Source organism: Bos indicus x Bos taurus, chromosome 11 (assembly GCF_003369695.1).
Source record: "Bos indicus x Bos taurus breed Angus x Brahman F1 hybrid chromosome 11, Bos_hybrid_MaternalHap_v2.0, whole genome shotgun sequence".
NCBI lineage: Eukaryota > Metazoa > Chordata > Mammalia > Artiodactyla > Bovidae > Bos > Bos indicus x Bos taurus.
The window spans coordinates 47,143,679-47,168,421 of record NC_040086.1 but is presented as its reverse complement, the minus strand read 5'-3'; the positions used below and the strand labels follow the sequence as shown (position 1 = coordinate 47,168,421).

Genomic DNA, 24,743 nt, shown 5'->3' with positions numbered 1-24,743 from the left:
CCCAGTTCTGCTCTGATTGGCTGTTAATAAGGGGCAAATCACAGCATCTTTCTGGACCTGAGTTTTACAATAAGAATGGTAATAATAACATCTGCCATGGTATTTTTTATAACTTTTAATTTTATTATTTTACTATATATTTTTATTTATTTGACTGCACCAGGTCCCAGCCTCAGCAAGCGAGATCTTTTTTTTTTTCAGTTGCTGCATGTGGAATCTGCAGCTCCCTGACCAGGGATCAAACCTGGGCCTCCTGCATTGGGAGCCTGGAGTCCTAGTTACTGGACCACCAGGGAAATCCCTAAATAGCTAGCTCTCAGGGTGGTTGTGAGGGTCAAAGGATCTGCAGCTGGAACCGAGTTGGCAGAATGGGAAGAAATCAACAGGATCCCTTGCTGGGGTGAAGAGGAAAATAGTCACTGAAGCAGGCTAAGAGAGGAAGAAAAAAAAGAGTTGAACTGGCTAGGAGCCAAGCTGAACAGGGAGGAAAGACAGTTGGAGACTCATTAAGCAGTGAGAATCTGGGAAGAGCACACAAAGATCTGTGACGTGTGCCCAGCTTACAAACTGCTCAAACTCTATGGGGCAGACATCACGTGTCTGTAAGATGGAAACAATCATTACAACCCTGAAGGCTGTGTCTGGCGAGTTTGTGCCTGGCAGCTCTGCACGCCAGATGCCTCCATCAGACACATCGTGATCGCAACACAACTGGCTTTGCCATAGCCTTTGCTCTGCGCAGCCTCCCTTTAGGGTAGAATGGTCTTTATGTCTCTGGCACAGAGTAGAAACTGAGCTAATGTGTTTGGATTATGAGTCCAGTGAATTTTGAAAAGGACTTGGTCCTGTGAAGTCTTTGGGAGAGGACGAGAAGATGCCTGTTTACAACAGGTTCAGTTCAGTGTCCGACTCTTTGCGACCCCACGAACCCACAGCACGCCAGGCCTTCCTGTCCATCACCAACTCCCGGAGTTTACCCAAACTCATGTCCATTAGAACAGGTTAGGAATAAGTTTTCTTTCTATTGTCTTAAATTAATTTTTATTGAAGTATAGTTGCTTGAAATGTGTTAGTTTCTGCTGTATAACAAAGTGAATCAGTTATACACACATGTATATCCCCCTTTTGGGGTTTCTTTCCCATTTAGGTCACCACAGAGCACTGTAATAGAGCTCCCGCTATACAGCGTGTGTGTATGTGTGTGTGTGTGTGTGTGCTCAGTCGTGTCTAACTCTGCGACTCCATGGACTGTAGCCCACCAGGCTCCTCTGTCCATGGAATTTTTCAGGCAAGAATATTGGAGCAAGTTGCCATTTCCTACTCCAGGGGATCTTCCCAATCCAGGATCTGAACTCTTGTCTCTTGCGACTGCAGCATCGTCAGGCAGATTCTTCACCACAGAGCTACCTGGGAAGCCCTGTGCTACACAGTAGGTTCTCATTAATTATCTATTTTATACATGGTATCAATAGTGTATATGTGTCAAGTCCAGTCTCCCATTTCATTCCCTGGCCCTTGATGTCCATATGTTTCTTCTCAACATTTGTGTCTCTATTTCTGTTTTGTAAATAAGATCATCTATAAGGAATAAGTTTTCTTGAGAGTAGGGTTATGACTCTTTGGAGACCTATGATCCCATTTTAAAATCTGAAAAATTCCATTTTGGAGCTAGTTCCCTCAAATAAGAATCAACCATATATCATTTCTAAAAGTTTTATTAAACCATTTAGACTTGAAAGAAGTCACAATAGTTAACACACTTTTAAGTGCGTTCTGTACACCACCAACCCAAATGGATTGAGTTCAGAATTTTTATAAATAAAAAATAAACTTATTTACAGTGAAAAATAAAAACATGTTAGCAAGTTAGATGATTAAACTGTTATCTACAATCAGTTCTGAGACAGTATCAACCTACAGTATTATATTTAAGACATTTAAGATTTCATTAGATTTAAAAAGTCCATAATTGAAGCAGTTAGTTGTAATATATGATTTGTTTCTTACTACGGCTTTTTTTCCTTCTCCAAGCCAGAATTTTTGACCAATTTACACAAAAAGCTTCATTTTCCTTTTATTGGAGGTAAAAGTACAAAAAACCCTTAAAAACCTTTCTCCCTAGAACTATCTGAGGAATAAAGCTATTTAATGCTACAAATGACCCTAGAAAACTAGCTATATAATTTGTACTACTTGTCCTCCAAAATAATGCAGCTTCCTAATTCACCCACCAGGGACAAAAATGGGAGTCAGCTTTGTTTTGAAATCAGTCTTAAAACTTCCACTATCTCTCTAGAAAGCGTCTTTCTATAACAATATGGTTACCACCATGTAGGGACTTTCATTTTTCTGTACTATAAAAATATTTCCATTTCGTAATTCTCTCTGTACATTTTAGGGATTGCTTCTACCTCCTTAGGCAAAACGTGAGGACAGAATGCTTGGCCAGCCAGTTTCAACAGACCAACGAGGGAAAGGACCGCATGTGACAGCCCTCCCCTCGACTGGAGCGAAAATCAAAAGTTGGCTCAGATGAGGTGTGAGCTCCAAAATCCAGTTTAAAATCTGATTTAGAAAAGGCAGCCTAAAACAAAATCAAGTGGAGAACCATATTTTCAAGTCTGCGATTTTGGAAAAGCAACATTCCTCTGAAGCAGGCTATTCTGACGTCACTTGTTAGGGGCGAGAGCGGAACTTAAGGCTAATTGCTGGGCAAAGGGCTGTGGGGGCTGCTGGAGTGTCTTGAATGTTTTGCTCCGGGCGAGCTCATGGAGCGAGACCTCTGTCTGAGGAGTGTCTTTTCTGGAAACTCCAAGTCCTCGAAGATCGCGTTTTCAATGATGCTCGCCGCTTCTGGCCGTTCAGTAGGGGATGGGGACAGCATGTCTTGCACCATGGCATACTGAAAGATAAAAATTGTTTTGTGATGGCCACTAAACCATTGCCTAAATCAGGAGTCCACCAAATATTATGTTTCCGTAACTATGTTAAGTTGGTGAGCCAGTTTCTCTTTCTCAATTAATTTTTATTGGAATACAGTTGCTCTACAATATTGTGTTAGTTGTGCTGAACGTTGTCGAACCTGGGTTTCTGGCATTGCAGGCAGATTCTTTACCATCTGAGCCACTTGATTCCATAGGGAATCAGTTATAGGTACACATATATCCCCCCTTTTTTGGATTGCCTTCCCATTTAGCTCACCACAGAGCACTGAGTAGAGTTCCCTTTGCTATAGAGAAGCTTCTCGCTGGTTATCTATTTTATACATAGGATCAGCAGGGTATGTATGTCAATCCCAATCTCCCAAGTCATCCCACCCCATCCCACCCACCTCACCTCACCCTCCCTTGTCCATATGTTTGTTCTCTACATCTGTGTGTGAGCAACTTCTCAGCTCTGCCACTGAAATACAAAAGCAGCCACAGACCGTACGTAAACAGGTGGGCCTGCCAGTGTTCCCATGAAATTTTATTACCAAAACAGGTAGCAGGCTGGATTTGGCCTATGGGTCATAGTTTGGCCAAGTCTTGCTCCAAATACACATGGACTATTCCAGGTTAATTGGTTGTTTCCTAATATAAAGGGCCTTAAATCACATCTCTGAAACACAGTCTGACCTTTAAAATAAATTCATCTTACAACTGCATGTGAATGTACAATTACTTCAATAAAGATGTCAATTAAAAAATAATCATACCAAATAGAGACACCGAGAAGGGACATGTGGACACAGAGGGACGGGGAGGATGGGATGAACGGGGAAAGGAGTGTTGATGTACATACACTACCATGTGTAAAAGAGACAGCTAGTGGGAAGCTGCTATATAGCACAGGGAGCTCAGCTCAGTGCTCTGTGATGACTTAGATGGGTGGGATAAGGAGGCAAATAGAGGAAGATACGAGAGGGAGAGGATATATGTAAATGTATAGCTGATTCACTTCATTGTACAGCGGAGACTAACAACACTGTAAAGCAATTATACCCCAATAAATAAAAATAAATCATGCCAGTGGTCAGTACCTAGCCCCTTTTCCTGATTTTTTTCCAACCACTTTAATATAACACAGATTCTTGTGAGTCCCCCAGGAACTGATTCACCACTTTGCAAAATATACAACAAACTAATTTTTAGTAAAATAAACTTCACTTTAAGTTAGCATATCTCTATATTGTTATAAAGTTCATTTTTAATGCAACCCTTCAATATACTTAAAATACTGAAAGATCAATTAGACTTTTTCCAATTTGATAATTAGCCACAAATTTTAATTTTCTTCAACTGAATTTACTAAGAAAATCCAAGAACCATCAGTGCGTAAATTTTAAAGTGATGTGCTTGTGGACATAATATAAATAAACAAAAACTGCAAAAAGAAACTTCAAACGTTCATTACACACAGTTTTCACTATCAAGACCATTTTAACTTTCCCTTCCCACTATTCTGAATCATTTACTGTTTCTCTGAGGGGTATAATTCCAACACACAAAATCAGGGGAAATGAGTGACTTTTTTTTAAGAAGCTGGTTTTTAAGATCTGTGTCAAATTCATTAAGATAAAGAAATTAATGGCCTGATTATAATGGCAACTTGATTCCTATGAAGGTGGGGTCTTTAGGTTCAGCCTTACTGAAAGGTGTGCACATGCTCAATTGCTCAGTCATGTCGGACTTTTTGTGACCCCATGGACTACATACAGACTGCCAGGCTCCTCTGTCCATGGAGTTTTCCAGATAAGAATATTGGAGTGGTTGCCATGATCGAACCTGTGTCTCTTGCATCTTCTGCATTGGCAGGAAGGTTCTTTACCACTGAGCTACCTGGGAAGCCCTACTCAAAGGCAAGGTTGTTACAATCCCTGAATGGGCTGTCATGCAGCATGGAGCAGACTCCTAGCTGCCAGAACAGGGACTAAACTCACAACCCTGCAGTGGAAGGTCACACTCTTAACCAGGGAATTCCCCAGCCTTTGGTTTAACAAGTTGTATGTTGTTGGGATCAGGTCACTTTCCTCTTTAGACCTTAGGCCTCCTCATCTATAAAATGTGGAAACTGATGAGCTGACTGCTGACTTCACATCCTAAGTAAGATTTTAAAGAAAATAAAAGATGAGAATTATACCAACCTCACGAGGATATTTTTGAGCAAATAGTGGTGGAAATTTGAGATCTCTTACATCAGTTAGGATCTGCAAAGAAAGAAAAGTGTTACTTATCTTTAAATCCATTTTGATATGTTAATCTATTTAAACAGAGATATTTTTTGATACTGTAAGAAAGGCTGAACATTAAGTAGATAGAAAATTTATCAATAGCTTTTTCTGACTTGATAATCTACACATCAGTGCTTCCTGGGCACAGATTTATCTGCCACCAAATCACCATATAATTTACATATATTAGAACTGTACATGATCCTGACATCTGGATTTTAACTGAAAATGGACTGATCTGCATAAAAAATAATTCAATCATTCATGAACACACATTTGTGTTCTTAAGTGGGTAACTTTTTCTACTAGTCACTGATCACTTGTATTTGATATAAAAGGACACAGTGTTCTTTTTGAGTGAAGTAAACTAAGTCAATTGTGCTAAATTCTGAATATAAAAAATAAACTAGCTTTTTGGGAAATTTTCATACAAACAGGATAACAGTGTCTACTTTGTATGATTGCTTTGAGACTTAAATGAGGTAATTCAAGCAAACTATTTGGCACAGTGCCTTAAACTCCTTTAAAACATTTTTATTACTTATTTATTTTCGGTTGCTCTGGGTCTTCGTTGCTACACTTGGGCTCTCTCTAGTTGCAGCGAGTGGGGGCTATTCTCTAGCTGTGGTGTGTGGGTTCCTCACTGTGGTGGCTTCTCTTGTTGCAGAACACAGGCTCTAGGCACATGGGTTTCAGTAGCTGTGGCACGTGGGCTCAGTAGTTGTGGCTCCCGGGCTCTAGGCACAGGCTCAGTAGTTGTGGCTCAGGGGCTTCGTTGCCCCACAGCATATGGAATCTTCCTGGACCAGGGATTGAACCCATGTCCCCTGCATTGGCAGGTGGATTCTTTACCACTGTGCCACCAGGGAAGTCCCTGATACTCCTTTTGTAATGAATCAGTTTTGAGAAATGAAATAAAGCAAGTATGTCTTCATATTTCGTGAGAAATAAGCTAAAATGTACTTAAACAAAAACATGAACTGGGCTGGCATTTGTCACTTCCCACTAAAGGAAAACAGAAACTTCACTAGAAGAATCTATGACACAAGCCATAGAAGGGAGTGTTTCACCTGCTAATAGGTAGGTCCTACCAAATAATGTGCAGATAAATGCTTGAGTCTTGAATCACAGAATTTTTAATCCCATAACATGTTTTTTTTTTTTTTTAACCTGCTGCCCTTTCATTAAGAAAATGAAATGGGAAGCCACTGGCTGGAATAAATTAGTCATAATACATAATACATATACTTGGCAAAGGACTTGAAAAGATGGTCAAGGTCATTAGTCATCAGAGAAATGCAAAGTGAAACCACAATCTGATTGTATTGTACTCCTATCAGAATACCCAAAAAATGTAAAGACTAAAACCTAAGTGTTGATAAGGATGCCGAGGACCTAGAACTCGCCTACACTGTGGGTGAGAATATAAAATGGCACTTTCTTATACAGTTAAACCATTTACACATAATTTACCAATCCTACCTCCTAATTACCCAAGACTAATGAAAAACAGATGTGTGTCTACAAAGAGACCAGTTTACAAATGTTCACAGCAACTTCCACTTTATTCACAGGTGTTTCCAACAGGTAAATGGACACAGGAACTACGTATAGATACCATGGCATGTTACTTAATAAAAAGGAGAAACTGCTGACACACTGAGTAATGAATGAACCTTAAAACCTTTAAGGCAAGTCAAAGAAGGCAGACACAAATGTATATACATGTATGATTCCATTCATATGAAACTTTCTAAGACAAAATAGATGAGTGGTTGCTTGGAATCAGGATGGGATGAAAGAACAGGAGACTGACTGGGAAGGAACAAAAGGCAACTTTTGGGGATGATAGAAATATTCTGTATTTTGAATGTAGTGGTCATTACATGAAGGTTTAAAAGTATCAAAATCCCATAAAAATGTAGAAAGTGGGTACACTGTACTGTATGTAAATTATACCTCAATAAAATTAATTTTTCAAAAAACATCTTGGTCAAATCACTGAATAGTCTCTTTTACATTCACTAATAGAATCTCAGAGGGGTTCTGGCTAAACAACGCAGATTTTCTGGAATTCCTTGATGGTCCAGTGGCTAGGACTCTGCCCTCCCACTGCCGGGGGCCTGGGTTCAATCAATCCCTTGTTAGGGAACTAGATCCCACATGCCACAACAAAAGATCAGAGATCCTCTGTGCTACAACTAAGATCCAGTGCAACCAAAAAAAAAAAAAAGAGTAAACATGGCAGATTTGTTTTTTTAACTACATTTCAAAGTAAACATTTTCACTAAAACAACTCCAAAGAAAGGAAAAACATTTTAAATCTTTAAAATGAGTGCAATGGAAGAAAAGATCACATCTTTGGAAAGAGAGAGAAAGTAGATGGAAACATAGTGTAACTACTTTAGCTCAACAGAGAAAGGTAAACCAGGGTGCCCACGGGGGATAAGGCCAACAGATGGGGAACTGCTTAGCTGTGTGGAACCTGCAGGAGGTGGGGGTGAGGGATGAAGATGGCTGTAGGAGAGCTGTGGGAAGTTCTGTATATGAAGTGATATTATATACCCCCATAGGACACAAAGGGCTTCCCCGACGGCTCAAACAGTAAAGAATCTGCCTGCAATGCGGGAGACCCAGATTCAATCCCTGAGTCAGGAAGATCCTCTGGAGAAGAGAATGGCAACCCACTCCAGTATTCTTCCCTGGGGAATCCCATGGACAGAGGAGCCTGGCAGGCTACAGCCCATGGGATAGCAAAGAGTCAGACAGGACTGAGCAACTAACGCTTTCACTGTTCACAGGACACAGAGGTTTGTCCTTTGAAGAAACTGAACCAAGGCATTCCAAACAGAGGCATGAGGATGAATTGGGGGGTGGGGGGCATGGAAAACAGAACGAGTGAAGATCTTCAACAGTAAGACACTCTCCACCCCCATCCATCCCAATTCTTTCTCAAGCAGGAGAATGAAGCTTCTTCTCTGGAGAGAATGAGGAAAGTCCGAGATGCTAACATATGGGGATGCTAACATGTGGGAGATGCTAACATGTGGGAGATGCTAACATGCTAACACTCGTTCTCCCCCACCTCCACCCTGAAGAAAGCACTGGATCATAACACTTAACAGTCATGTCCACTTCAGGGTTTTTTTCTTTTGGTTGCATGGCTTGCAGGATCTTAGTTCCCTGTCCAGGGATGGGATAGGGATCCACAGCAGGTGAAAGCTCTGAGTCCTAACCACTGGACTGCCAGGGAATTCCCTTTTTTGTTTATTTTTTAATGTCCACTTCTGGTTACCATTTTAGAGCACCATTCTTAAATATGAACAGTCAGGATTGTCAACATGTGAAACACACACACAAATCATTACAAAACTCAGAGATATTAGTAGGGAGAAAGTAAGTGTGACTATAAAGGGGTAGCGAGAGGGATGGAACACTTCTGTATCTAGACTGCAGTGTTGGTTACAGAAACCATAAAGAGATAAAATACCCAGAATACAAAGTACCAATGTCGAATTTATGTTGTACTATAATTATGTAAGACGTAACACTTATAAATTAGATGGAGGGTATTTCTTATATTATCTTTGCAACTTTCTGTGCATCTATAATAATTTCAAACAGAAAGCTAAAAAAAAAAAAAGGAAAGAGACAGTATAGGGGAAGAAATACATACATACATATAATTGAGATTCTCAGCAATATGAAGAGACTGAATTCATGTAAAAAGAGTGCAAATACTACAAAAAAGGAACAATCTTAGACGATAAAAACTGAATTGTCAAAGGAATTACAAAAGTTAGAAGAACAAGTTAAGGAACTTCTGCAAAAAATAGTACAAAAAGACAATAATAGAAAATAGGAGGGAAAAAAATTAGACATTTTTAGGAATAAGTCAGGAGTCCCAGAAAAAACAAAAAAATCAAAGAATTTATCCAAGAAAAATATGAGAAACTTACTAGACTGAAGGATGAATCCTTCTAACTCAAAGAATCTACCAAGTGCTAAGTACAGTAAGTGAGCAGAGGGTGGGCGGGGTTGGTGGGGAGATCTGAAAGGATCTGAGAGGACTAAATTTCACAACGGCACTGATAAAAACTAAATCCCTAAAGCCCTCAGAAAGGAAGATATAACAGGTCCAAAATACCCCATATAAAAAAAAAAGACACATCAAAATGGTATCAGCTTTTCAACAGCACTATTGGAAGCTATAAGAGAACGGGGCAATGCCCTCAAGGTTCTGAAGGAAAGTTATTTTCAATCTAGAACTAGAACCTAGTCAATTTATCAATTATGTATAAGGATAGGGAAAAAAAATACATTTTCAGATACCCGAGGACTCTAAAATTTTCCCTCATACATTCTTTCTGAGAAATTTACGGCAGAATGTGCTCCAGCAAAATAAGAGAGTAATAATAATGAGAGTAAACAAAACAAAACATGAAATCTAGGAAACAAGGGATCCAAGCCAGGATCCAAGGTGATTAACATCTGGGTTGCTCCTACCTACTAGTCATTATGAAAATGCTACTATGAACATCTGTGTACCAATTTTTGTGTGGACCTATGTTTTAATTTCTCTTGGAGAAATAGGAGTAGAACCTAGGAGAAGAACACGGTCATTCCATGTTTACCTTTTTGAGGATGGGTCACACTGTCTTACACAGTGGAATGTACCACTTTACACTCCTACCAGCAATGCACGAGAGCGCTAATATCTCCATATCCTCACCAACACTTACTTTCTGCTCTTATTTTATTCTATGATAGCTATTCTGGATGGTGTGAAGTGGTATCTCACTGTGATTTCAATTCACATTTCCCTGATGAATAGTGATGCTGTACTTACTGGCCATCTGTAATCTTCAGAGAAATATATATTCAAGTCCTTTGCCCATTTTTTAACAGGGTTGTTTGTTTCTTGTTGTTGAACTCTAGTCATCCTTTATATATTCTAGGCACTATTTTTAAGACTTTCAGTACTATACTCCTTAAAGGCAATAGTCATGGTTTAGTTTGAGAGGGGAAAGAAAACTTAACTACGCTTAGTTTTTCAGCTTTTAAGCATATGACTGTGTGGTCATTTGTTCTCTGGAAAATTCTCTTGACCACCACCATCGCCCCACCCTGTGGTTCCCCTAGCTTTGCCCTTATGACAAATTTGAGTGCAAAATATGGTTAAGTTATGATGAATTTAAGCAACAGCAAGAAAACAGACAATTCACCACAATAATTTTTGAAGACTGAGCTTTAAATGGAAGCAAAGAGTCTACAAATTATTTCTCTTCTACTTGCAGTCAACCAAGTTGTTGGTATTAAGAATAACTTATTTTTCTCTTACAACTCATTCTTTTGTCAATTGAAGAGTATTTTCTTCTGCCTTTTTGGAGGGGAGGGGAAGAACTTACCCTGACCCTTTCCATCTGAGTGCCGAACGGGTATAGTAATTCAAACAGAATGAGGCCCAAAGAAAAGATGTCCACTTTATGAGAGTAGCTGTTGCCATGAATCTGAAATCCCAAATAAAGAAGATTAGGAGAACAGTCACAGAGACAGTATCATAGATGATCATATAGCGTGAGTGAATCCCAACACTGACTTAGTCCCTACTTGGTTTAAATGTAATCCTGCAGGTAAAAATGTTAGCAAAGAGTTAATCATCTCTGAAGCCTCTTTTCTTCAAGTTACCCACAGCAAGAGTAATTAAACTACTCAGCATCACAGAAGGAAGCCCAGGTATAGCACTGAGATATGCATCAGTAAAATAGGCCCAGCGGAAGCCAGGAGCCAGGAAAAGCTGCCCCCATACCCCTGAGGTGAAGTTTTTCAAAGCCGGCACTATCTAAAGCAAATCTCTCATTTCTGACTATCTTAGTCCTCACCTATTTTTATGAGAAAATCTTCCAAACCACTCATCAACTGTGGTTAGCCCTCATTACGGCACTTAATTATGGACTTCTCTGCATTCTCGGCTGTATTTTTCATGTGTGTTATTTCTTACTCTTCACAACTAGATTATAAAGACCTGGAGGGAAGGGAGCTGCTTCTTTTGTATTCCTACCATCCAGAACTGGGCAAAGTAGAGAGAAGGCGTTAACAAAAACTTATTTGCTAAAAGGAACAAACGAATTACAACCCAACAGACTCTTAAAAAGTCTCATTCAAATTAAAAGTGACCTCCTAGGACTCATAAGAAGCCTTTCATTTGGGAAAATGAAGCTAGCCACATAACTTGACACTTGGCAAAGGCCATCGAAGGCCGGAACTTTGAGAATACTCACATCAATATTTCTTTTTATTTAGTTAGAGGTATGCAGAATCTTAGTTCCCCAACCAGGGATCAAATACCCAAAAGTGAAAGGATGGAGTCTTAACCGCTGGACCACCAGCCAATGCACCAAGATTTTTTTTTAACTCTTATTTACCTAAAAATGCCTATTTTCTTTTACACGAATGACTTTTGTCCAGAAACATGATTTGCAGGTCATAGCTATTTTTCATCAAAACTGTACTTATTGGTTTATTGTCTTCTAGAGTTGAGTGTTACAGAAAACAAGCTCTTTAAGCTGTAACCTCTTTTTTTCCCTACCTAAATACTTTAATACTATTTTTCCTTTATCTTGAAATTCAAGATGTCTAAGTATAGGACTATATTAAAAAAAAACCAATTAAATTAAAAAATGAAAATGTTAAGCATGAAAAATAACACACTTAAATAATGCAAACAACTCAGGCAGTCTAGAAGGATACTGTACAACAGTAAAATAAAGGCTGATTCCTATGACTGGTCTCTGATAAAACCTTCCAAAGATAATCTAATCCATTGGTTCTTAAAGTGTGGTCTATGGATCCCTGGGGATCCCAACATCCTTTCAGGAGGTCTACAAAGTCAAGACTATTTTCATAATAATTCTAAGATATGATTTGTCTTTTCACTGTGTTGACATTTGCTCTGCTGAATCTTAGCACAAATTAAGGCAGTGGCACCAAACCATACTAGTAGTAATTATGTTCTTCAGTTTACATACTGGGGGAGTAGGGTGGGAGAAAAAAGAAAGCAAGAAAGAAAAAGAAAGAGAGAAAGAGAAAAGGAGAAAGCAAGAGAGCCAGAGAGAAAGAGAGAGAAAGAAAAAGCAAGAGAAAGAGAAACAGAAAAAAGAGAGAAAATGAAAGTAAGAGATACAAAGAGAGAAAGAGAAAGAAAGAGAGAAAAGGAGAAAGAGAAAGCAAGAGAGAGAAAGAGAAAGAGAGAAAAGGAAAAAGAGAAAGCGAGAGAGAAAGCAACAGCAAGAGAAAGAAAAAGAGGGAAAGAGAAAGCAAGAAAGAAAAGAGAAAAAGAGAAAGAGAAAGTGGAAGTAAGAGAGAGGACAGTTTCACTTAAAATATCCTTGCTGAAGCAGTAAAACTGATTAATTTTATTATGTCTTGCCCCTTAGGCACGCATCTTTTTAATATTTTGTGTGACACAGTGAGCAGTGTTCATAAAGCAGTTCTGCTCCACGCTGAAGTAAAATGCTGTCTCAAGAGAAAGCATTTATGCAATTGTTCGAGTTCCTATGTGAACTTCTCACTGAGCACTTCTCATCGAGCACCACTCTGACTTGAAAGAAAAACTGGTAGACCAACTGTGGTTATTCAGACTTGGATACTTGACAGTATTTTCTTAAAGATGAATGAAGTGAGAATGGCACTTCAAGGAAAACTGACAGTTGTTGCCAAAGATAAAAGCTGAACTTTGAAGTGAACTTCAGAATTTTGGAAAATTTGTGTCCATCACTGGGAACCTGACAGCTTTCCTAATACTTAAAAGCGCTTTCTGGTGAGCTTGGTTGGTGATATTAAAATATTGATGATTTTTAAAAATATTATATGAGATTGAGAGGAATAGGAGAAGGGGGTGACAGAGGATGAGATGGTTGGATGGCATCACCGACTCAATGGACATGAGTTTGAGCAAACTCCGAGGGATAATAAAGGACAGGGAAGCCTGGTGGCTACAGTCCATGGCATTCAAAGAGTTGGACACGACTTAGCGAATAAACAACAACAATACTGAATTGTGACAATTTTTGGAAGACACATAACGTAGAGACCCAATAATTTCCAAATGACCAACGCACAACTTTAAAAACTCATGCATGAAAAAGAGGTCCATTCAAAGTGTGAAATGGGTGTTACAGTAACAGAATACAGAATGTCCACTGCTATGGTTTTAGATTCCACAGGGCAAATGATTCTTCAGAAACTTCAGAAACTTTTGCTTCTTGAGTTTTGGTGATGCCCATATCTACCTGGAAATGGTATTAAAATGTTCCTCCCTTCCCCACTGCGTATCTGTTTGAGGTCAGATTTGCTTAATATACTTGAACCAAAATAACATAGTTCAAGGGATTAAATGCAAAAGCAGATATGAAATCTAACCCTTTTAAGTCAGAGAGTAAAGAGCTTTAAAAAAATGGAAATAAATACCACTATTCTCACTAGTTTTCTTTGGGAAAATATTTATTTTTCAGAAAGTATCTTGAAGATTTTATAGATTTAAGACAGTCATTTTTAATTGAATTACTAAAATTTTATAAATTTCTGCTTTCATCTCTAATGTGGCAAATATTGATAGATATAATCTTACAAGAAAAATTATTAAGCTCTCAATCATATTTAAGTATAAACAGGCACTGGCCAAAAAGTCTGAGAACCACTCCTCTAAGCATCTATAAGCTTGTGAATATCATCAGCTCTGGGGATGCTACACTCAATCTCCCAGGATGCCCTGCTCCCACCACTTCTGGTCTCCATTCCATTTACAGTTTTTCCCACAAGGCAACACAGCTCAGCCTGTCCGCCTCTGTTTCCTGCCATGCCTGTGGATGAACACAGAGGGCAGTTCACTAAACTACCTCCAACTGTCTCTGAAAACAGTTCCTACCTAGTTCACATAAGGGGAAATGAGAGTTAGGTTTGGGAGGAGGACATTCAAAGTCTCCTCTAAATTTCTGGGACTTCCCTGGTGGTCCAGTGGTAAAGAGTCTGCCTGCCAGTGTAACAGACACAGGTTCGATCCCTGGTCTGGGAGGGTCCCACCTGCCACAGAGCAACTAAGCTCGTGGGCCACAACTATTGAGCCAGTGATCTAGAGCCTGGGAACTGCAACTACTGAGCCCATGGGCTACAACCGAAGCCCGCTGCCTAGAGCCTGTGCTCTGCAATAAAAGAAGCCACCACAATGAGAAGCCTGCGCATCACAACAGACAGCAGCCCCTGCTTGCCACAACCAGAGAAAAGCCTGCAGCAATGAAGACCCAGCAGAGCCAAAAATAAATAAACACTAAATTTCTGGCTGTTGTCAGGTTCTGGTTCAGAAGGCAAGCACATTTCATGCATTGTGAATATTTTTCTTTATCCACCCCCAATCCAGGTTGCAGGAATTGCACCCTAGCTGTGTTGCCTGTGGAACACTACTATCAGTTTTCATCATTTTCAGATTTTTATTTTATTGGGTATTTGAAATGTAGCACAGATGGAGATTCACAGGGGTACATCTAGCTTGCTGCCATCCTCATTAATAAATTATTTAGGGACTTCCCTGGTGGTCCAGTGGTTAAGACTCTGTGCTTCCAAAGTACGTGGCATAGGTTCGATCTATCATCAGGGAACTAAGATCCTGCAGGCCAGACTTCATGGCCAAAAAAAAAAAGACAGAGCATACCTAAAAAAACTATTTTAACAAAAATCTATTTATCCTCAGAAGGAAAAGGAAGAGCTCACCTGTTCCGGGCTCATATACAGCTTGGTCCCCACCTGTCCCGTGTGCCTGGCGTAGCCCGGCATTGGGGTCAGAACCATCTGATCTTCCTCGTCTTGGTCCATTGCTGTCACCAGTCCAAAATCCCCAACCTTGACCACATCATCCATTGTAAAGAATATGTTGGAAGGCTGGGAAAAAGCAGGTAAAAGCACAGTGGGTGTGTATGGAGGAGAGACAGGGACGAGAACTATTTAAATGACTACAGAAAATAAATACAGGACACTTGATATTCTCAGGCATCTTTCCCTTTACAATGGACTAATATGAAAATGAAAACAATCCTTCATTCTAGACAAGTACTGTGAATAAAGAAAAGGCAAGGGGAGCAAGTGTTCATTGAACATCTGTTTAAATAAATCCTTAGAGATTCACATTCCCTAGTGTCTAGGGTACTTAATCCTCAATCTCCTTATTCTTTTCTTAATTTTTTATTTTGTATTGGGGGTACAGCCAATTAACAATGTTATGCCAGTTTCAGGTGAACAGCAAAGGGACTCAGCCACACACACACACACGTATCCATTTACCCCCAAACTCCTTTTCCCATCCGGGCAGCCACATAACAACTAAATCTCATTATTCTATACACTCGGCAAGCTCCTCTACATTCTGACCTAAAGGATGATTATAATAATAACAAACACACACAGAGCACTTGCAATAGGCCAGAAGATGATCTAAGTGGTTTATTACTGTTTATTATTATTAACTCATGCAATACTCATAACCCTTTTAGTCCTATTGGTCCCTCCTTCCACAGATATGAAGACTGAGGCCCAGAGAAGCTAAGTAAATCACCCAAGGTCACCCAGTTAGTAAGGAGTGGAGCAGGTTCAAACCCAGGCAGTCTGGCTCCATGAGAAAAGGGTATCTGCTCCACTGCCACGTGTCCAATTCTTGCCCTACGGTAGCAAATCACTACTACATGGTGAAGGAATGAAACAGACTGACCTTTGGGCTTGTTATAAAAGGGAAATGTAGGCTGTCAAGGAGAATAATAAGAGCTCTTAACAACAATCTTTATATATATATATGTGTGTGTGTATATATATATATATATATATATTTTTTTTTTTTTTCTTCCTGGCTGTGCAGCTTGAGGAATCTTGGTTCCCTGATCAGGGATTGAACCTGGGCCCCACATAAGTGAAAGTGCAGAGTCCTAACCACTGGACTGCCAGGGAATTCCCTTAACTACAATCTTATGTTGTCTCTTCTAATACAGGGTCCCATATACCTTGTCCCAAATTCTAAACTTTGTCCCGAATTCTAAACTCTTATATGCAGCTGCTCATTGGATACACCTAACCATGGGCTCCTCACATTCAAAATCCTGCACAAGAAATATGTCACCCTGGGACTTCCCCGGCAGCCCAGAAGCTAAGACTTCGCCTTCCAATGCAGAGAATCAGGTTGGATTCCTGGTCTTGGGGAGCTAAGATCCCACATGCCTCTTGGCCAAGAAACCAAAACATAAGTCATAGTAACAAATTCAATAAAGACTTTAAAAATGGAATGGTCCACAGCAAAAAAAAAAAAAAAAATATATATATATATATATATATGCATATATAATATTATCATCTTTTCCTACAGCTTACTCTAACCTCAGCTAACATGACCACCATTCATAGGCCTTTGAAATAAGGGGGGAAAAAAGCCATTTAGCTCATAAAATTTACTTTCGTTGGGCTTCAAATGGGGCTTCCCAACTGGTACTAGTGGTAAAGAATCTGCCTGCCAATGCAGGAGATGCTGGAGATGCAGTTTCAATCCTTGGGTCAGAAAGATCCCCTGGAGAAGGAAATAGCAACTCACTCCAGTATTCTTGCCTGGAGAATCCCATGGACAGAGGAGCCAGGTGGGCTACGGTCCACAGGATCAAGAAGAGTTGGACACGACTGACTGACTTAGCACACAACACCCTACTCTTCCTCAAATAACCTTGTACAAGAGATAGGATTAGACTGTGCTGCCTTCAATTTCCTCACTCCTCCCCTCTCTGGGCTCTGGTGTCAGCTTCTATGTAACCAACACTAACAGACTTTGGTTCCTTTTTGGTTCTCCAGCATCTATCCATCCCTCTATGCTTCTACCGGAAGCATCTGGAAGTGACTTTAGGGATTCCCTTCTTCTGGGCAGCAAGTTCATGGTTCATGTGGGATGTTATCTGGAGGTGGCATCTAGAGCTTGCATCCACCAATAAGCATAATCCCAGCTCCTGGCCAGAAGACTGGTTTGGGGATAGTATTTTGGTCACCTGATGGGAACAGACGACTCATTGGGAAAGTTCCTGATGCTGGGAAAGATAAAGGGCAGAAGGAGAAGAGGAAGTCAGAGGATGAGATGATTGGTCGGCATGCAATGGACATCAACTTGTGCAAACTCTGGGAGATGGTAAGGGACACTGAGGCCTGGTGTGCTGCAGTTCATGGGGTCACAAAGAGTTGAAGACAATCGGCACCTGAACAACAACAGTGTGTCCCTGGCTTATTAATTAGAAGAAAACCCAGGACTTCTTGATCAACAGCAGCAGAAAAAAATACTTTTCTCCCCAGCACCTCCAAAAGACTTAAAACATGGAGCCCTGAGAACTGCTGGCAGTTATGCTGAGACTGACATGTGACAAACACGTGACCAAAATATAAAAAAGTTATAGGGCCTAGAAGGCTTAACATTAGGCTCAGTGACAGGTCAGAATGAACACAGTAAAGAACTTTTCAACTGGGAATATATATATAACTGAATCCCTTTGCTGTTCACCTGAAACTAATACAACATTGTGTTACTTCAATAAAAATAAATAAGTACTGGAGAAGGAAATGGCAACCCATTCCAGTATTCTTGCTTGGGAAATTCCACAGAGAGAGGAGCCTGGCTGGCTACAGTCCACGGGGTGGCAAAGAGTCAGACGTGATCAAGCAACTGAATAATAACAACAAACTGAGGCTGAGATGTGCAGTCACTCAGCTCCCAGGGGGCTGGCCCAGATGGGCCTGACTCTGAAAAGTGGTTCAGAAAAGTCAAGTCAATCTTCTAAAAAGAAAAATAAATAAGTAAAGGACTTTCTTGGTGGGCCAGTGGTTAAGAATCTTGGTGGGACACTGGTTCGATCCCACGTGTTAGGGAGCAACTAAGCCCATCAGTTCAGTGCAATTCAGTTGCTCAGTCATGTCCAACTCTTCGCAAGCCCATGGACTGCAGCATGCCCATGCACCACAACTACTGAAGTCAAAGCACTCTAGAGTCTGTACTCTGCAACAAGAGAAGCCACAGCACTAAAAGATCCTGTGTGCTGCAACAAAGACCCAATGCACTCAAATAAATAAGATCAATTTTTAAAAAATAAGTAAATGAAATAAATAGAAAAATAAAACAGGTTGAAACCCTCAGGTGACAAACCACAGATAACAGACCTTGAGGTCCCTGTGCATGAGCCCTTTGCTGTGCAGAAACTCCACCGCCTCTGCAATCTGCAGAAAGATGTGCAAACATACGCTCCTCTCTCTCGCCTCAATGGTGTAGCGGCTGTTCAGCCAGTCTTTGAGGTTTTCCTTTCTGCACAGCTGCATCTGGATGTACAGATACACCTTGGGCGAACTGGGCTGGAGTTTCCCCACCGAGCTTTTAGTGAGGTCTAAACTTAAAGTGGTTGGTCTTGACGGAGAAACAGACACAGTAGGTTCCGAAGATCTGCTACCGGAATGCCGGAGTGCAGACAGTTTATTCGCATAATGGTTGCCCACAGGGGGTTGGTTCATTCTGGGCTCCTCTTTGCTGGACGCGTTATCACAGCCAGAATCTTCAAATACTATAGACGAGGAGGTTCGCTCCCTGGACCTTATGTAAGGAGAAGCTTCCGAAGGACAAAGTTCAAAGGAGTGCCCTTCATCATTACCATCCATGGTACCATCCTCCCCCTCGCAGTCTGTAAGGCAGCTGTCCTGGAGTTGGCATACTGCATCTGCTGACTTGCTCACATTTCCGTGGTCCATCCCAGAAAACTCCAGCGGAGAGAACTGGCTCTCGGATGAACTGGTCTGGCTGCAAGAAATCCCAACTGAAAAAGACCTGCTGCTGTGTGGCGAAGGAGCTATGATTTCAATACATTCCTTTGTAGAGAAAGGATCCATTCTGCGTATTTTAACAGAAGGCGCGTCCACGGGACTAGGAGAGCTGAGCGGCCAGTCTGTGCTAAGAATGGAAGAAGTAAAAGGCACAAGAGTGAACATGTGCAGATTAAATTGCATGAACTACATCCTCTGTCTGCTTGTTTATTAAATTTTTTTAGAGTATCTTTTTTTAAATTTATTTTTTTACTGAAGTACAATTGTTTTACAATGTTATGTTCTTCCCAAGTGGCACTAGTGGTAATGCAGGAGATTTAAGAGACGTGGGGTTGATCCCTGGGTCGGGAAGATCCCCTGGAGGAGGGCATGGCAGCCCATTCCGGTACTCTTGCCTGGAGAATACCATGGAGGGAGGAGCCTGGCGGGCCACGGATCATAGGGTTGCAGTCTGACACACTGAAGCGACTTAGCATGCATGCTGTACAACATGAATCAGCTATAAGTATACATATATGCCCTCCTTCTTGAGCCTCCCTCCTACCCTCTATTGATTTATTTTTATTGAGGTATAGCTGACTTACAATGTTGTAACTACACCCTTTGCTTCCAAAGCTTCAACTGTAATAAAGCCAGTTACCAAAGGAGGACACAGAAATTCAATGAAAACATGCCACAGGAGACAAAGATCAGTCGGGCCATTCCTTAATTGGAAAGCTTGATTTCATACCAGAAACTGTTATCTGGGACTGTCATGCCCAGAGCAGCCAGGTTCTATGTAAAACACAAGGCACAAAGGAAGATCAAGGCCAGGAACCCTCAGTACCTGTGATTTGGAAGCCCCCATCCAAATCAGGGCTTGACATACAGAGCCACTTCTCCTGGTCCTTCTGTGGTTGGGCTATAGACAATGGTCACTGTAGCTAACTAGGTACCTCATGTGGACCTAGGGCTGTGTTAGGTACTTTTAGGCAGAAATTTTATTCCAGCTGAATAAAATGCAGTTTATTTAGTAGCTAAGTAGTCTACTTAGTAAGTAGGCTTCCTAGGTGGCTCAGTGGTAAAGAATCCACCTGCCAATGCAGGAGACACAGGAGATATAGGTTTGATCCCTGGGTGGGGAATATCCCTTGGAGGAGGAAATTCCACTCCAGTATTCTTCCCTGGAAAATTCCACGGACGTAGGAACCTGGTGGGCTACAGTCCACTGGGTCACAGAGTCGGACACAACTGAGTACGCACGTGTTCGCACACACGCATGTACTCATGCTATTGAGTAAGTAGTCTATTTTTACTCCAGCCCTTTGGTAAGTAACCTGTTTCCTTTTTCTTTTTATTTAGTAGTTTTTAAAAGGACCTTCTCTCCTAGGGAATAGCATATTTAACATAGGAATTATCTACAGGTTGCCTGAGTTCATATATTTTTAAATGCAAGTAGTTTAAAACTACTTCAGAAAGGAGTTGTAAAATTGCTAACCATCAGTCCTAAGAAACTAAATGAAAATTGAAAATAAAAAATGGAGACAAAAGTCAGACAGTGTCTCTCATTGAGAAAGGCTACTGTAAATCCCTCAGTGAATTATAAATCATAGAGCCCTATCTACCAATGAGTTTAGAAATTCATGTTCTGGACAAACAAAGGGAAAAAAAAGTTCATGTTCTAAAAACTAAACCAACTTAAGTAATTAAAGAAGATTCTAAAACATGATAACAGAATCAGTAATGTGCTATTCTTTTGTTGAAAAAAAAAACCAACCTCTAAAGTTATAGTAATAGAAAGGATATTTTATTCATGTAAATCAAAGATTAACCTGAAAGAAACACTCATTTTTAAGTCGATGTCAAACCAAGTTACCTGTCATCTTTCAGCCAAATTTCATCCATTTTTTCTTGCCACTTTTCTGGTGGCGCTTCCAACCAAGCATTGAAATATCTCACAATTCCTGGGTGTTCAAGCTTGGCTAAGGCTTTCACTTCTCGCATTACCTTCTCCCGAGCCAGTTCCCTGAAACAGAGAAACAAAGAAGACACTGAAGGTTGCTCTGAAGAAGCAGTTATATCCAACAGTGCAAAATACTAAGAAAAGAATTCTTGCTTGACTCTAAAAATCAGAAACAGAAAAATCAGCCTAGTAGCATAATTCTAAAAACCAACAAAGTGTTGTATTAAAAAAAAATGTATAGTATTTATTTTCTCTTCTAGAAATAAGTGCTACAAGTGTACCCATCCACTCAAATAAAGAGTTCTTAACTGACGAAAAATGAATGACTACAGACCCTTGAAGGTAATTGCTTAATGCTCATTCCTTAATAGGGAGATGAAGAGGTGGAAGTAAAGTATTCAGAAAAGAGGGCTCAGCCTGGCAGCTCTGGAAGACAGAGAAGAAGCACCCTGACAAGGTATACGCAAGAATCCAAAAGGCTTGTATGTGTGTCCTTCTCTGTTTAAAGCCTCAGGCTTCTCTGGTGGCTCATACGGTAAGGAATCCGCCTGGAACAAAGGAGATCCAGCTTTGATTCCTGGGTCAGGAAGATCCCCTGGAGAAGGGAATGGCAACCCACTCCAGTATTCTTGCCTGGAGAATTCCATGGATAGTGGAGCCTGGCAGGCTACAGTCCATGGGGTCGCAAAGAGTAGGACATGACTGCGTGACTAACACTTTCACTTTCACTGAATATCACGGCAGTAATGTTTAGCCAGAAAAGCATCTGGAGTTGATCTGCTCTGACACCTTTTCTGATGGATCTAAGCTCACATTCAAGGGATTCCACCATCACCTGAAACAACATAATATTAATGAATATGTTATATCCTCTTCCCTCCCTAAGAGTCAGCTACTCCCACTTTTCTCGCTGGGCTTTATTACTGTTAATGGTCCTGCCCTGAAAATTCCAATAGATTTCTGAATTCTTCACATTCAGTGACCAAATCCTATCAGCTCCTCCTTTTAATTCCTGACACTCATTTCTTCCTCACTTGGAGAACAGATGGGGGAACAATGGAAACAGTGACAGACTTTATTTTCTTGGGCTCCAAAATCACTGTGGTGGTGAATCGACTCATGAAATTAAAAGATGCTTGCTCCTTAGAAGAAAAGCTATGACAAACCTAGAAAGCATTTAAAAAGCAGAGACATCATTTTGCTGACAAAGGTCCATATAGTCAAAGCTATAGCTTTACCAGTAGTCATATACAGATGTGAGAGTTGGATCATAAAAAGACTTAGTGTGGAAGAATTGATGCTTTTGAACTGTGGTGCTGGAGAAGACTCTTGAGGGTCCCTTGGACTCCAAGGAGATCAAACTAGTCAATTCGAAAAGAAATCAAGCCTGAATATTCACTGGAAGGACTGATGCTGAAGCCCCAATCCTTTGGCCACCTGATTTGAAGAGCCTACTCATTGGAAAAGACCCTGATGCTGGAAAAGACTGAAGGCAGGAGGAGAAGGGGGCGACAGAGGATGAGATGGTTGGATGGCATCACTGACTCAATGGATATGAGTTTGAGCAAACTTTGGGAGACAGTGAAGGACAGGGAAGCCTGTTGTGCTGCAGTTTATGGGGTGCCACAGAGTTGGATGCGAGTGAGCGACTGAACAATTCCTTCCTCATCTGTCTCTACTTCTGCTGCACTAATGCTCTGCATCTTAGGATTGAACTTCTAAAAAAAAAAAATCTACTGAACATGCTTACATGCTTGTCTCTTACTACATACCACCTCCACTTTGATCATGTCCTTCTTCTGCTCAAAGGCACAAAGTTGACTGTCTATGGAATAAAATCTAAACTCCTTGCCTGGCATTTCAGGTGCTGGAAGCCACTTTTCTCATCTTTCTTCCATACTCTCCTCCATTTTTTTTGGCCATGCTGCAAAGCTTACAGGACCTTAGTTCTCTGACCAGGGATCAAACCCATGCCCTGAGCAGTGGAAGCATGGAGTCTTAACCACTCGTTCACCAGGGAAGTCCTACCCCTCCATTTTTACCCTTGCTTCACTCCTGCCAGAATCCTTACTAATATTTACACCTCTGCGAGTGTTTGCCCAGAGACTACGCTCAGCCCATTCAGTGCATTTGGCTGTCCTTCCCCTACGTGTGTCCACCAAGGGACAGGCTCCCCTTGAACATGGTACAGACATCACCACCATCATAAGGCTTGCTTTCCTTGACTGCTTTTTGGCTATATCTGTGCTTTCCTCATGAGAACCTATTTACTAAGCTAAGCCATGGGTGATAATCTCACTCGCTTTGCAGTTATTTGAGTACACATACAAGGGCCTCAAATAGTTACAGGGTCTGGAGGGCAGAAGCCTTTCTTAATTTTACATCCTATCCAGAGCCTAATATATAGGAATATTTAAACTACGCAAAAATTATATACCAAAGAAAAGAAAATTATATATCAAAGCACTCATGTTACCAACCAGGGTTCTTGGCTTCCTTAATCAATAGAAATTGATCAGAAGCCAGATAAGAAATTCAGGCAAGGCTTTACGGGGGCCCCTGCTATAGCAGGGGCAGCGAGAATAAACAACAGGTTCCCTTGCTCACTCACTGCCCGAGGAGGAGCAGGTTGGTTCCTTACATGGGGTGAGTGTAGGCATGTGTCCAGGGGTTGTGCCAGAGGGGTGGCTTAGGTGGTCTGCCCACCCCTTAGGTGGTGTTGTGTGCAGAGGGCATGCGCAGTACCCTGCTCTTGCTCCAGGATCTTCAAAAGAGGCAGTTGGGCTTTTTGATCTCTTTGTATCTTTTGTCCACAATTCGCCACAACTGCACATGCGTGCACTATTTATTAGTCCTATGTATTAATAGTTTCTTTGTATTTTGTTGCTTGAGGAGAAGTGTGTCCAGGTGCAAGCATCGCAGCAAAGGGTCCCAGGTTCCAGCCTGTCTCACTCAGACCGTCTCATTCCTGTGTCTCTATCTGTTGGACAGCACGTTTAACTATTCATTAGAATGACAGTCCAGCAATTAGTGAACGTTTAATCAAGAATCCAAAGGAGAGGATGTCCCTGGCGGTCCCTGGTTAAGAATCCACCTGCCAATGCAGGGGACACAGGTTTGGCCCCTGGTCCAGGAAGATCCCAGATGCCCGGCTGGAGCAACTGAGCCTGTGCGCCACAACTATTGAACCCATGTGCCCTAGAGCCCGTGCTGCGCAGGAACAGAAGTCCCCTGCTCGTCACATCTAGAGAACGCCCTCGTGCAGCAACAAAGACCCAGCACAGCCAAAAGTAAATAAATTCATTATTTAAAGAAAAGAACCCACAGGAGGCTTCCACAATAGATGGCAAGAAAGGTATCTGAAAGCCAATCATTTTAAGCAGCACACGTTTTGAGCCCAAAATTCTATTTTCAGGAATCTATCCTAAGGAAATAGATGTGATCAAAATTTTCTATAAAAGACGAACACTGCAAAGTTATTTTTAATTTCAACAAATTGGAAACCTAAGTATTTAATAACAGCAAACAGTTAAATAAGATATGGTACAAGTATTCGTTGGACTATTATCCAGGCATAAAACATCTTCAAAATATTTTAGCATTTCAATAACAAACCCTTAATTTCAAGGAAAATACTGAGCACACAACAAAGGAAGCAATAGATACACTGTATTATATTGATAACTGTGCTACCAATGAGGTAAATTTATGACCAGT

General features: G+C 40.8%; 1 protein-coding gene across 2 annotated transcripts in view; it reads right to left on the bottom strand.

Annotated features, from left to right (window-relative positions):
* Positions 1 to 1,697: 1,697 nt before the first annotated feature.
* EIF2AK3 (eukaryotic translation initiation factor 2 alpha kinase 3) overlaps positions 1,698 to 24,743 on the bottom strand; it is an 81,952-nt gene continuing 58,906 nt past the window's right edge. Inside the window, exons 12-17 of one of the 2 annotated variants that reach the window (XM_027555477.1) lie at positions 20,940 to 21,089; positions 18,434 to 19,211; positions 14,978 to 15,145; positions 10,621 to 10,722; positions 5,126 to 5,188; positions 1,698 to 2,902 (exon numbers count right to left, since the gene is read on the bottom strand). In XM_027555477.1, coding sequence (XP_027411278.1) covers positions 2,702 to 2,902; positions 5,126 to 5,188; positions 10,621 to 10,722; positions 14,978 to 15,145; positions 18,434 to 19,211; positions 20,940 to 21,089 — 1,462 coding nt within the window. In that variant the 3' untranslated portion in view covers positions 1,698 to 2,701. The remainder of the gene's footprint in view (positions 2,903 to 5,125; positions 5,189 to 10,620; positions 10,723 to 14,977; positions 15,146 to 18,433; positions 19,212 to 20,939; positions 21,090 to 24,743) is intronic. The other variant, XM_027555478.1, reaches the window with a different exon arrangement.